Here is a 13,347-nt window from a genome sequence, read left to right as displayed (position 1 = left end):
TGACTCACGCCTCTAATGCTATTTACTTAGGAGGTTGAGATACAAGGATTACAACTCTTAAGCCAGCCCAGGCAGGAAAGTTTGTAAACATTTATCATCAATTAACTACCAAAAAAAGCCAAAATACTCTGCTGTAGTTCAAGTGGTAGAGTGCTAAACTTGAGCAACAAAACAAAACAAAACAAAAACCCCTCAGGGATAGCATCTAGCCCCTGAGTTTAAGTCCCAAGACTTACACACATACACACAAAGGTGACCGTTTCTTAGATATTGCTTTATGTGCATTTTATTAATACATAAGCAATTTTTATTTATTGAATTCCTCTGCCAAGACACAGCAGGTCTGCAAATTTGAACTATGGTACTTTAACCTTTGTTATACAGGAACCATTTGGTTTCTGTGGAAGATGGACAGGGCTAGCAAATAGCGTATGCCTAACAAGCCATGTGTCATAGTGTTCACTTTTAATGCCAAGTTGAATTAATTATTTAAAGAGTAGCTCTTCTTCCTGGCTGACTGTCTTAACACCTTCTCTACACAGTTTGCCAGGGACAGTTCTGGTCTTATAATTGAATTCAATAGGAAAATGTGATATTTTTAATTGCATTTGGTTTTGAATAACTTTGCCTAAAATATCTATTAAAAACACCCAACTATTCTTGGCAACCACAGATAAGTACATGTTAACACTTATGTTCTATTCCCTTTAGGTATATTTTTCATGGTTAATAAGATTTTGAAAGTACTTTGTTCTTAGCATTTTTTTTGCCAGTCCTGGGCTTGAACTCAGGGCCTGGGCACTGTCCTTGGACACTTTTTTCTCCCCATTTTTAAAAATTGTAATTAATAGAAGGGTTACATTATATTCGCCAGATAGAAGGTGCATTACTTCACAAACATTGATACACTTTCTTATGTTTTGGTCCCCATTTCCCTCCCCCCGCTTAGACACTTTTTGCTTAAAGCTAGCGCTCTGCCACTTGAGCCACTCCAGCCCTTTCTGTGTATGTGGTTTCAGGAAGTCAAAGCCAGGGCTTCATGCATGCCAGGAAAGCATGCTACCACTAAGCCACACTCCCAGCCCATCAGCATTTTGGGGGGATGAGGTGGAGAGGGTCATAGGGCTTGAACTCTGGGCCGAGGCATATTCCCTGAGCTCTTCAACTCTAGGCTACCACCCTATCCTTGAGCAATAGCCCCACTTCCTATTTTCTAGAGATTAATTAGAGATAAGAGTCTCATGGCTTTGGAGTGTCTTGGCTGGGTTTGAACCTTAATCCTCACATCCCAGCCTGCTGAGTATCTAGGATTATAGGTGGGAGCCGCTATACCCAGCTTCAGCATTTTTACAAGAGAAGCTTCAGAGCTCCCTTTATGAACTCAAGACAGCAAGACAACTCCTAAGAGTTCTGCCTAGGAAGGAAGCACTTTATATTTTTAACTTTTTTTTTTACCAGTACTAGGGCTTAAATTCAAGGCATGAGCACTTTCTTTTGACATTTTTTGCTCAAGATTACCGCTCTGCCACTTGAGCCACATCCTGGTACCCAGGAATCAAACCCAGGGCTTTGTGCATGCTAGGCAAGCACTCTACCACTAGGCCACACTCCTGGCCCTATAACTTCTTTTGCTTTGCAATACTGGGGATGGAACTCAGGACCTTTTGCTTGTTAGGGAAACACTCTACCATTTAAACTATGTCCCCAAGACCTCTACAGTAATTTTTTTGCCAGTCCTAGGGCTTGAACTCGGGGCTTGACCAATGTTCTTAGGCTTTCTCAAGGCTAGTGCTCTACCATTTGAGCCACACCACTACTTCTGGCTTTTTCTGTGTATGTGGTACTGAGGAATTGAACCCAGGTCTTCTTGTATGCTAGATAAGCACTCGATCCCTAGGCTAAACTCCTGACCTGTTCAATTGTAGGGTTTGAAATCTGGGCCTAGGCACTGTCCCTGAGCTCTTCAGCTCAAGGCTAGTACTCTACCATTGAGCCACAGCGACAATTTTGGTTTTCCAGAGATTAATTGGAGATAAAGAGTGTCACAGACTTTCATGCCCTTGTTGGCTTTGAACTGCGATCCTCAGATCTCAGCTCCCTGAATAGCTAGTATTACAGGCGTTAGCCACCGGCACTCAGCTAAGAAAGTCTATAATTTTAGCTTTTGTTTATTTAGAACTTAAAGGAAAAATGTAGAAATGGGTAAATTAGATATATGTTTATTTAGAAAATGCCCTTATTGTGGTAGGGTATGCAAATGAAGAAGGAAAGCATAAATGATAAAATGTCTATTTCTTAAATAAAAATTCTGCATATATATATCACTAGAACTCAATTTTTCTAATGCATTTAATCTTGAGAAACTATTCTGTCAAGCTTTAGATCTAGATATGTTAATATTAACTAGGAATATAGGTTGATCTTTCAAACATTTGCTCCTTCCTTGCTGAAAATGTCTGTTCTTTTCTAAATATCAGTTGAGCAGTCCTCATATACTACATCTCTGCAGTCAGTGCATCTTAGTAAATTCCAATGGCTATGGTTTTTCTACCGTGTGTGAATTCTAAAGATCTTTGGTCTTTTAAGACAGATTTGGAACACAGGTTTTGAGAACCACATGAGCTCTTGGGCAGTCTTCCCATCTTCTATACTCACTCCAGGCAGTGTTCTGGCCACAGTGTCTGACCACATCTTGAGATTTTTTTTGCTTTGTTTTTATTTTTGTCTTCATTATTTCTTTACTTACTGTAACTTATACCGCTAACATACAGGCACAGATCCTTTTTTTTTTTCTTTGCAAGTTACGAACTCTGCTACTCCTGTGTACATGTGTATAACCTTTATAAAACCCTCTCCTCTGCTTTTAGGCACACTGGTACTTCTGTTACTAGCTCTTCCTGTCACTTCCCTGCTTTTGCACTACAAGGCTGTAGTGTGTTTTCTGATTTTTGTAAACAGCTGACTCATCTGCCTTAGAGGACTCTAGCCTTGTCTTTCAGTTTGCTCAATACTCTCTGAAGTCATGGAGAAAAATCATATCAACTGTTGAAATGAAAAATAAAAAGTTTTAATTGGTAGGAATTTCCAGATAAGATGGATCCATTTTTCAAAATATATTTTCCTCAGTTCTTACTCTGGCTAACTGACTTCTTACTCTGCAGTAACTTGGTTTCTTTTTGTGGGACCTGGTCATCATCCCCATCTTACACAATCATTCTGAGAGGATTTCCCTATTATATTTATACCTTAAAAGTCAGAGGGGAAATAAAAGGCCTGCAATTATAGCTCAGTGATATGGAGTACTTGCTTAACTTGATTCCATCCCCATTATTGAAGGGAAAAAGAAGTGAGTAAATAGCTTACAGGTTCTGGTAAATAGAACCAATTGCATCTGTAGCACAAATTAAGAAAGTGACAGAAGCACCTTCAGGGTCCTGCTATGCCTGAGAACATAAATTGTTCTCACTTGAATACATGTTAATTTCTGTGTATTCATTTTCTTTCTTTTTTTGTGTGTGGGTTGTGGGGCTTGAACTTAGCCTGGGTGTTGTCCCTGAGCTCTTCTGCTCAAGGCTACCACCCTACCCTTGAGCCAAGCCCCACTTCCCCTTTTTTAAAGTTTAATTGGAGATAAGAGTCTCAAGTCCTTTTGTGCCCAGGCTGGCTTTGAACCTCGACCCTCACTCAGATCTCAGTTCCTGAGTAGCGAGGATTGCAGGTGTAAGCCACTGTGCCTGGCTTTAAATTCTATTTTTATGCAATCTAGATTGCATAAATCTTGCTGCCCTTACGTTTTATTTTTTGGCACATCTAATCTCTTTTGTTTCCTTAAAATTTTTAATTATAGATCAGTGGTTCTTGATCCCCAGGCCATTTTACCCTTCAAGGAACATTTCGCAATATGTAGAGATGTTTCTGGTTGTTATTAACTGGGAGAGGTATAAGAGGTACTATTCACATCTAGTAGGTAGAAGGTGGGGGTTGGGGTGCATAGGACAGCTCCCACACCAAAGAATTAACCAGCCCCAAATGCCAGTATCTCCTGGACAGAGAAACCCTGTTCTAGGTGTTACATTCTGAATAAGAGATTCCCATATTTCTAGTTCCATACTTTTTTTCTTTGCCTTGTTATAATCATTATACTGAGTCAGATAATTAATCACCCTATTGAGTTAAGGGATAATGCATAATTAACATATCACCTCATAATTTCATCCATTGCTGAACTAACTCACTAACAGGTAAAATATCTTATTTCATATTGGGTGTTGCTAAAAATGAATAATCCATAAAGCTGTAGCCAGGGCACGGTAGCTCACGTCTGTAATCCTAGCTACTCAGGAGGCTGAGATCTGAGATCTGAGGATCAAGGTTCAAAGCCAGCCTGGGCACAAAAGGACCTGAGATTCTTATGTCCAGTTAACCTCAAGAAAATGGGAAAGTGGGGCTTGGCTAAAGGGTAGGGCAAACAGCTCAGGGACAATGCCCAGGCCCAGGGGTAGGATGATGACCTTGAGCTGAAGAGCTCAGGGACAGCACACAGGCCAAGTTCAAGCCCCATAACCCACAAAAAAAGCTGTAGGAGAAAAATAGGGAGGTATTTGGGTTTTTTGTGTAAGGGAGGATCAACAATAAATGTTTTCTCTATTGTTTTGTCTTTTTCTCATCAGTTGCCTAATAAAATAATTCTCTATGCTGGGAAACTGAAATTCAGAGAAGTTAAATGTGGCAGAATGAAAATTAGAATGCATGTCTCTGACTCCAGAGATGTATTATATTGTCCTGTCTTTGAAGAATAGCATTACACATGTTTTGTTTCTCATTGTGTGTGTGTGTGTGTGTGTGTGTGTGTATGCCAGTCCTAGAGTTTGAAATCTAGGACTGTGCCTGAGCTTTTTGTTCAAGGCTATCACCCTACCACCTGGACTATAGCTTCATTTGGGGATTTTTTGGTAGTTAATTGATGAAGAGTCTCATGGACTTTTTTGCCCAGTCTGCTGTTGAACCTTGATTCTCAGATCTCAGCCTCCTCAGTAGATAGTATAAGCCACCAGTGCCTAGCTAGGCTTTATCTTTTTCTTGAAAATGCTCTAGATAGATGTTGTAGAACCAGTATTCTTAATTTTTCATCTTGTAGAATTGTGCTCTTTTTGAATAAGATTACAGATAACAACAGATGTCATTGAGTTAAAGCAAGAGTCCTAATCTAGGTTGATGTGAATGAAACGGGTTTTAAAATTGTCACTTGCTATGAGTAAATTGCTTCCTTCCTTTGCAGAAGATACCTGGAAGCAGAATGTAAAGCTCTAATATCACACCCTGACCATCATTATGTACATTGTACTTTGTCATGCTGCTTCATATGCTCTCTTTTATCACCAGAATTCCTCCTTGTAAGGGTATAACTGAGGAAACTCAAAAGGCTCTGGACCGCTGTCTTCTCGATTGCACTTTCCGATTACAAGGTCGAAATAACCGGACATGGGTGGCAGAATTAGTATTTGCAAATTGTCCACTTAATGGCACTTCTACCAGGGAACAAGGTGAGATCTTTCACACACTTAGTCTTTGCGTAATTTTGGATTTTAAAATGTGCCGATTACTAATCATTTTTTTTAATCCTGTAGGACCATCCCGGCATGTTTACCTGACATATGAAAATCTGTTGTCTGAACCTGTTGGTGGGAGAAAAGTGGTTGAAATGTTTCTTAATGACTGGAATAGCATTGCACGATTATATGAGTGTGTATTGGAATTTGCACGTTCTTTACCAGGTACGTGTAATAATTTTCTTTTTCTGTGTGTGTTACTGGGGATTGAATTCTTCCTTGTGCTTGCATAATCTTTTCTCCTAAATTAAAATAATAATTCTCCATTTTTATCTGAAAATGTAAAACATATACATTGTTTTAGAAAACCAACAATATGTCTAATGAAAATTGTGTTTCTTTTATCTCAGGTCAATTTTCAATGGGAGCATACTATCTATATTTTTTAAAAAACAAGATTACTTATTATATATCTTATTTATATAGTTTTGGTAAAGTGTTATCCTTTTTAAATTTATATTTTAATTCTTCTCTCCATCCCTATTTTTTTTAACAGTAGTTGGGTTTAAACTCAGGATCTCAGACTTGCTAGACAGGAGCTCTGCCACTTGAACTGCACCTCCAGTTCTCAGATTTTGTATCAATAATCTTTGTTTTCTTTCTCTTAGACATACCTGCTCACCTAAATATTTTCTCAGAAGTTCGTGTTTATAATTACCGAAAACTTATTCTATGTTATGGAACTACTAAGGGAAGCTCGGTAAGTCTATGAATTAAAACTTAAAAGTTCCTTTCCTAAGGCTGGGAACATAGCCTAGTGGTAGAGTGTTCACCTTGCATACATGAAGCCCTATGTTTGATTTCTCAGTACCACATACACAGAAAAAGCTGAAAGTGGATCTGTGGCTCAAGTGGCAGAGCGCTAACCTTGAGCTGAGTTCAAGCCCTAGGACTGACAAAAAAAAGGGTTTTTTTTATCTATTAATGTTTTAAAACTCAAGAACTCAAAAAATATTAAAATTTCTTTAAAATAAGAGATTAAGTGAAAACTAGGGACAAAATGGCATATTTAAAATGTTTGTTGGCCAGGAATATGCCCTAGTGGTACAGTGCTTGCCTAACATGCATGAAGCCCTGAGTTCTATTCCTGAGTACCACATACATAGAAAAAAACTGGAAGTGGTGCTGTGGCTCAAGTGGTAGAGCTCTAGCTTTGAGCTTTCTCGAGGGCAGTGCCCAGGCGCTGAGTTCAAAGCCCCAGGACTGTCACACACACAAAAAATCTCATTAAATGTTCCACATTTTGTCTTTTAATTTTTTTCTGCTGCTTGAATATTACTTTCTTGGTTTCTAAAACATATAATCTGTTCAATTTAGATTAGTATCCAGTGGAATTCTATCCATCAGAAATTTCACATTTCTTTGGGAACAGTTGGTCCTAACTCAGGTTGCAGTAACTGTCACAATACCATTCTCCATCAGCTTCAAGAAATGTTCAACAAGACACCAAATGTGGTTCAGTTATTACAGGTAATAAAGTTTATCTTCTGTCTAAAAATAAGACCTTATCACTATTTGTGTCCCATGCCAAATTTTAAAAAATACCATGTAAACACCTTTCTTTAATGACAAGGTAGGTGTCTTCTATATCTTAAATGTCACATTGATAATTTTGTCAGACTCCAGCTATCTTCTGTGCATTTTCCGCAAGGGAATGTTTTAGAGAATGTTTCGAAATGATGATTATTTCATTTGTGAAATTTTATATGTTGAAAATTCTGAGGAGTTGGCATTTGTGCAGAAACTGGCTGCCCTCATCGTGCTTGTTCTTTATAGGTACTGTTTGATACTCAGGCTCCATTAAATGCCATCAACAAACTCCCCACTGTGCCGATGTTGGGCTTAACCCAGAGAACCAACACCGCCTACCAGTGCTTCTCTATTCTGCCACAATCATCCACGCACATCAGACTGGCCTTCAGGAATATGTACTGCATTGACATATACTGCCGGAGTCGAGGCGTTGTGGCTATACGGGATGGTGCCTATAGTCTTTTTGATAACAGCAAGTTAGTTGAAGGTTTTTATCCTGCACCAGGATTAAAGGTAACAGACTTTATTATAGCATGACAGTAAACATAAACATGATCTCTAAAACAATTCCTCTGAGGGAGAAATGGGCCAAAGTAACACAAGTCTTGTTTGAATTAACTAAGTAGTGATTAATCAGACCATGAGTTAATAACTCATCTCTGTAACTTAATTCTGAAGAAGCTAGAAGTTCTGATGGTGTGCTGTGCCTGTGTGAACCAGATTATAGTAAGCCCTTTATTTCTTTACTCTGTGATGAGTGAGATAAAATGTATCAAAGAACATCATACTTGTTTTTTAAAACTTTAAAAGTAGCCAGGTGCCAGTGGCTCATACCTGTAATTTGAGCTACTCAGGAGGCTGAGATCTGAGGAATTTAGTTCAGAGCCAGCGCGGACATGAATGTCTGTGAGACAGTTTTTTTTGCAAGTCCTGTGGCTTGAAGTTAGGGCCTGAGCACTATCCTTGGGCTTTCTCAAGGCTAGAGCTCTACCACTTGAGCCACAGCACTACTTCTAGCTTTTTTCTTTGTATGTGGTACCAAGGAATCGAACCTGGGTCTTTGTGCATGCAAGGCAAGCACTCTACCACTAGGCCAAACTCGCGATCCAAAAGTCTGTGAAACTCTTTTTTTTTTTTTTTGCCAGTCCTGGGCTTGAGCTCAGGGCCTGAGCACTGTCCTTGGACTTTCTCAAGGCTAGAGCGCTACCACTTGAGCCTCAGCACCACTTCCGACTTTTTTCTATGTATGTGGTACCAAGGAATCGAACCCGGGTCTTCATGCATGGTAGGCAAGCACTTTAACCACTAGGCCAAACTCTCGGCCTCAACTCTGTGAAACTCTTATCTCCAATTAACTACCAGAAAAACGGAAATGGCATTGTGGCTCAAAGTGGTAGAGCACTAGCCTTGAGCTGAAGAGCTCAGGGATAGCGGCCAGGCCCAGAGTTCAAGCTCTATGACCAGAAAACAACACAAAACAAAACAAAATTAAAAAAACCTAGCACTTTAAAAGTAGTGTTTATTATTAGTTATTTAAAATGTTTACCAGTTAATTATGATGCTTTCTAAAAATGTGATGTTCTGTATTACAACTACAACTTTTTACATTATGGCTCAGTTATTTGTGTCTACAGTGTAGAGTCAGGTAGTTCTAAAAGGCTTGTTTCAAAGAAAAAAAAAAGCAACCCACTCCTGCCATTTTCCTGCCCCTCAGACACACTGATTTTCAGTTCTTCTATAGTTGATTCTCTTCATGTTTATATCTGTATCACTAAACAGCATGCTTAGTGTTATTTGTTGACCTTTTGCTTAAGACTTTATCTGATACTCACTGTGAAAATGGAGGGATTTAAGTTTTCAAATTCTTTTTTGCATACCCTTCCTCCCTTCCAGCCTATTCCTAGTATGTCAGCGTGTTTTTACTTCCTGTCTTTGTACTATAATGAGATAACTTGTTTTGGTGTTACAGTATGAATGTGTAAACATTGTTTTACCAAGCTTACTATTAATGCTTTTCCTTTTTTCTTCACCATTTATTTTCCTGGAATTATTATTATTATTTTCTGAAATTATTAATTGGCTTTTATGTTTGTGGGGAGGGCTTAGTTTCTCACTGTACTTACCACTAACTCAGCCTTTAAAAATCCCAGTTATATAACTCCCCTTGCTATACATTGAAAAAATCAGATAGCTTATTGGTTTCTTATTGAGAGCCTTGTGTTTGTTAGGCAAGCCCTGTACCTCTTGAGCCATACCTTTAGTCCTCTTTGTTTTTAGTCTGGTCTTGATGCACTGAGGGTCTGAGCACTGTCCTGAGCTTTTTTGCTCAAGGTTTGTGTTCTACCACCTGACCATGTTCTACTTCTAGCTTTTTGGTGGTGGATTGGATATAAGAGTCTCACAGACTTTGCTACCTGTCTTGCTTTGAACCTCAATCCTTCTGAGTAGCTAGGATTGCAGGTGTGAGTGACCAGGGCCTGGCAACTTTTAGCTGTGTGTGTGTGTGTGTGTGTGTGTGTGTGTGTGTGTGTGTGTATACACATGCATATATTGGCCCTAGGATTTGAACTCAAGACCTAGGTGCTATCCCTGAGCCTAATGCTCTGCTCCTTGAGCTACAGCTCCACTCCCTGCTATTATCTTGAAATAGTTATATAAAGAGGTTTTAAACAAGGCAAATTATGACTACATTGCATCTTTTTTTTAGAGTTTAAAACAATGTCACAATTTTATTAGACACAAATGTAAGAGGAATATAAATTTTTATAACAACTTCGTGAAAATCTGTGGCAGGTCTTACCTCAGGAGAAGGAAATAAATTATTGTCTTTAAAAACAATGAAAATTTAAAATGAGGAAAAAATCGAAACAGTAACTTCATTCCAATTGTAACTCTAAATCTGAATACATTGCATCTTGATCAATGTCACTCCTTCCATTATTCTCCCCCGTTTTCCAATCCCATCATACCTCTTTCATATTTTTAGTTGGCATCAATTAGTTTTGCATGTGTGAGGGGGGTTCATTTTGACATGTCCACATACGAACATAGTACATTGATGAGACTCACCATCCGTCAGTCTCTCTCATCCTTTCTCTTTCTAAAACAATCTCACCAAGCTCAATTGTTCCATTTTCATACATGTACATAAAATACTTTTGCCATATTCACGCTCCTACCTCCATTAGCTCTCTCCCTTTCTACTAGTTGCCTTGTTCCAAACTGGACCTGTCCTATAATTCTAGTTTTTTTTTTGTCATGGGACTTGAACTCTGGGCCTGGGTGCTGTCCCTGAGCTTTTTAGCACAAGGCTACCACCCTACCCCTTGAGCCACAGTGCCACTTCCGGTTTTCTGGTGGTTAATTGGAGATAAGCATCTCATGGACTTTAGTGCTTTGAACCTTGATCCTCAGATCTGAACCTCCTGAGTAGCTACGATTGCAAGCATGAGCCATTGTGCCTGGCTTCTTTTTTTTTTAGGTATATGCTAATTGCTCAGAGATTTCACCATGGTACCTGACATGTGCATAATACAATATTTTAATCAGATTAATCTCCTTGTTTACTCTCACTTTCTTTATCTCTACTATCTTATTTAATAGCTTCTACCTAGATTCCTTTACAAATGCAATGAATTTTTTTTCCTTTACTCCCCTTCCCCACCACCAGTCTCCTCAAATGGTTCCACAATTTTATATGTCTGTCCCTATATCCTTTATGTCTAACATCCAACTCTTGAGAGAAAACATTCCACCTTTGTTTTTCTGAACCTGACTTTCCTTAACATGATGTTCTGTTCATCCATTTCCCTGCAAGAAACAATTGTGTTCTTCTTTATGATTGAATAATAATCTATAGTATATATGTACCACCTCTTCTGCATCTCTTGATCAGTTGTAGATCATCCGGACTATTTGCATAGCTTGGCTATTATGAATAGTGTTGCAATGAACTTCCATATGCAGACATCTCTATTATAGCCTAACTTGCAGTCACTTAGCTATAAGCCCAAGACTGGCTCATTTGATCATATGGTATTTCTATATTTAGTTTTTTGAGGGACCTCCATATTGATTTTTAAAGTAGATGAACTATTTTATAGTCCTACAACAGTATGATAGAATTCCTTTTCTATGGGTATCAATGTATGTGAATTAATGCACATTCTATAGGGCAAATATCATGTAACCCATTTATTAATTACAATAAAAAAAAAGAATTCCTTTCCTATATACTTGCCAGAATTTGATGTTTGTATTCTTGATGATGGCCATTTTGACTGGGATGAGATGAAATTTCAATGTCATTCTCATTTATATTTTCATTATGCCAGAGATATTTTGGCATTTCTTTATGTATTTATTGACCTTTTTTTGCCAGTCCTGGGGCTTGAACTCAGGGCCTGAGTACTATCCTTCGGCTTTCTCAAGGCTAGAGCTCTACCACTTGAGCTACAGTACCATTTCTGGCTTTTTCTATGTATGTGGTACTAAGGAATTGAACCTGGGTCATCATGCATGCTAGACAAGCACTCTACCTCTAAGCTAAAGTCCTGGCCATTATTGGCCATTTGTACTTCTTTTTTTTGTCTTTTTTGTTGGTGGTGGTCATGAGGCTTAAACTCAGGGTGCCTGGGTGCTGTCCCTCAGTCTTTTGCTCAAAGCTGGCACTCTACCATGTTCAGTCACAACACCACTTCTGTTTTTCTGGTGGTTAATTGGACATTTCTTTGTTTTGACAGTATCACCCCTTCCCTCATTCTCTCCCAGTTTTTCCCTCCCCTCCCATCCACAAGCTGTATAGTGAGCACCATTTCTGAATTTGTTCACCCTTTTTTGTCTCATTATTTCTGGAAGGTTCCTTTTTATTTTTTATTTTTCTCACAGCCTCTTTATTTTTCCTGCCAGGATTTAATTTTTTTCCCCAAAATCTATTTTGGCTTCTATAAATGTTCATTTTGTGACATCATAGTCTTATTGCTATATTATCATCTCTTACCTCTTTTCTTCCTACATAATCTCCCTTCTTTTTCATTGTGGGGTGCATTGATTTCTTTCATGTTAATGTCTTTCTTCAAATATCAAGTCATTCTTTGCTGTCTTATGTAAAAGAAAGACTTAATTACCTTACAGATGTATTGGCTATGGTTTTCATTACAGGAGGATCTGCTTGGGCCATACTTTCAATGTCAGTAGCTTTAGGTCTTTAATTCTTGGTCTGGTGGAAGTACCAAGAGCAGAAGATTCAACTATACTGCATAAATAGTATGCATCTGACTCCCAGTTTGAGTCAAATGAGAGAGAAACTCAATATTCTCAACTTGAACTTTGTGGACTTCAGTGTCCCATTTTCTCTCCATTATATCCTGGAGTTCCCCCCCCCCATCCCCACCCTCTTCAGATCAGTTCCTCCAAGGGATGGAAATCAGCTAAGCTCAGGCAAAAGCAACTGAGAATGTAGAAGAGTTTAAATGTCTTTTAAAGAGACTTTAGAAAGACTTTCACCCAGTATTGAGTACTCAGTCCCACCTCCACCCTCATTTCCAGAGGTATCAGGTCCTGCCAGTTCCAAAATGTCTTGAGGATTTGGATAGAAATAGCTTTTGCTTCTTGGCTTTCCCTGTGGCTTGCTTAGGGTACGACTCTTGAATCTAGTGTGGTTCAACCATCTGCTTCACAGCTTCACAGCCTTCGGAATATACGGCTATTTTTTCTCTTCTTTTTTTTGTCCTTATGACTTTTTTTCTAGTAGTTTCAGTAACATATTGAGAAAAGATAAAATGTGCTGTAAATCCATTATCTTTAAAAGTCAGACTACATACTTTTTAATAACCTTTTAATGATAAGCTTGTTATTACTTGTTTTTGAAGAATGGGAAAGTGGGTGTGTATAAAAGAAGGAAATTGGGCTGAGAAGGTGGCTTAGTGGTAGAGTGCTTGCCTAGCATGCATGAAACCCTCAGTTCGATTCCTCAGTGCCACATAAACAGAAAAGGCCAGACAAGGTACTTTGGATCAAGTGGTAGAGCTCTAGTCTTGAGCACAGAGAGACCCAGGGACAGGGCCCAGGTCCAGAGGTCCAGCCCCAGGACTGGCAAAAAAAAAGAAGAAGAAAAAGAAGGAAATTCTATGCTTGAGATAGACTCTTGATAGCCTTGCTCAATTTTTTGATGACACAGCCTATAAAACAGACTGTCTCTTACACT

At 38.7% G+C, this 13,347-nt stretch overlaps 1 protein-coding gene across 5 annotated transcripts in view; it reads left to right on the top strand.

Moving 5' to 3' along the window:
* The window catches only part of Med14 (mediator complex subunit 14), a 98,257-nt gene that overhangs the window by 55,357 nt on the left and 29,553 nt on the right, over window positions 1-13,347 (top strand). For all 5 annotated transcript variants that reach the window (XM_090326789.1, XM_090326787.1, XM_090326788.1 and 2 more), the window contains 5 exons: window positions 5,383-5,543; window positions 5,628-5,774; window positions 6,218-6,309; window positions 6,927-7,079; window positions 7,386-7,655. In XM_090326789.1, coding sequence (XP_090182915.1) covers window positions 5,383-5,543; window positions 5,628-5,774; window positions 6,218-6,309; window positions 6,927-7,079; window positions 7,386-7,655 — 823 coding nt within the window. The remainder of the gene's footprint in view (window positions 1-5,382; window positions 5,544-5,627; window positions 5,775-6,217; window positions 6,310-6,926; window positions 7,080-7,385; window positions 7,656-13,347) is intronic.

Source organism: Megascapheus bottae, chromosome X, assembly GCF_031878675.1.
Source record: "Megascapheus bottae isolate mThoBot1 chromosome X, mThoBot2.hap1, whole genome shotgun sequence".
Taxonomy (NCBI): domain Eukaryota; kingdom Metazoa; phylum Chordata; class Mammalia; order Rodentia; family Geomyidae; genus Megascapheus; species Megascapheus bottae.
The sequence above is the reverse complement of the archived record's forward strand: the minus strand, read 5'-3'. Positions and strand labels throughout refer to the sequence as shown.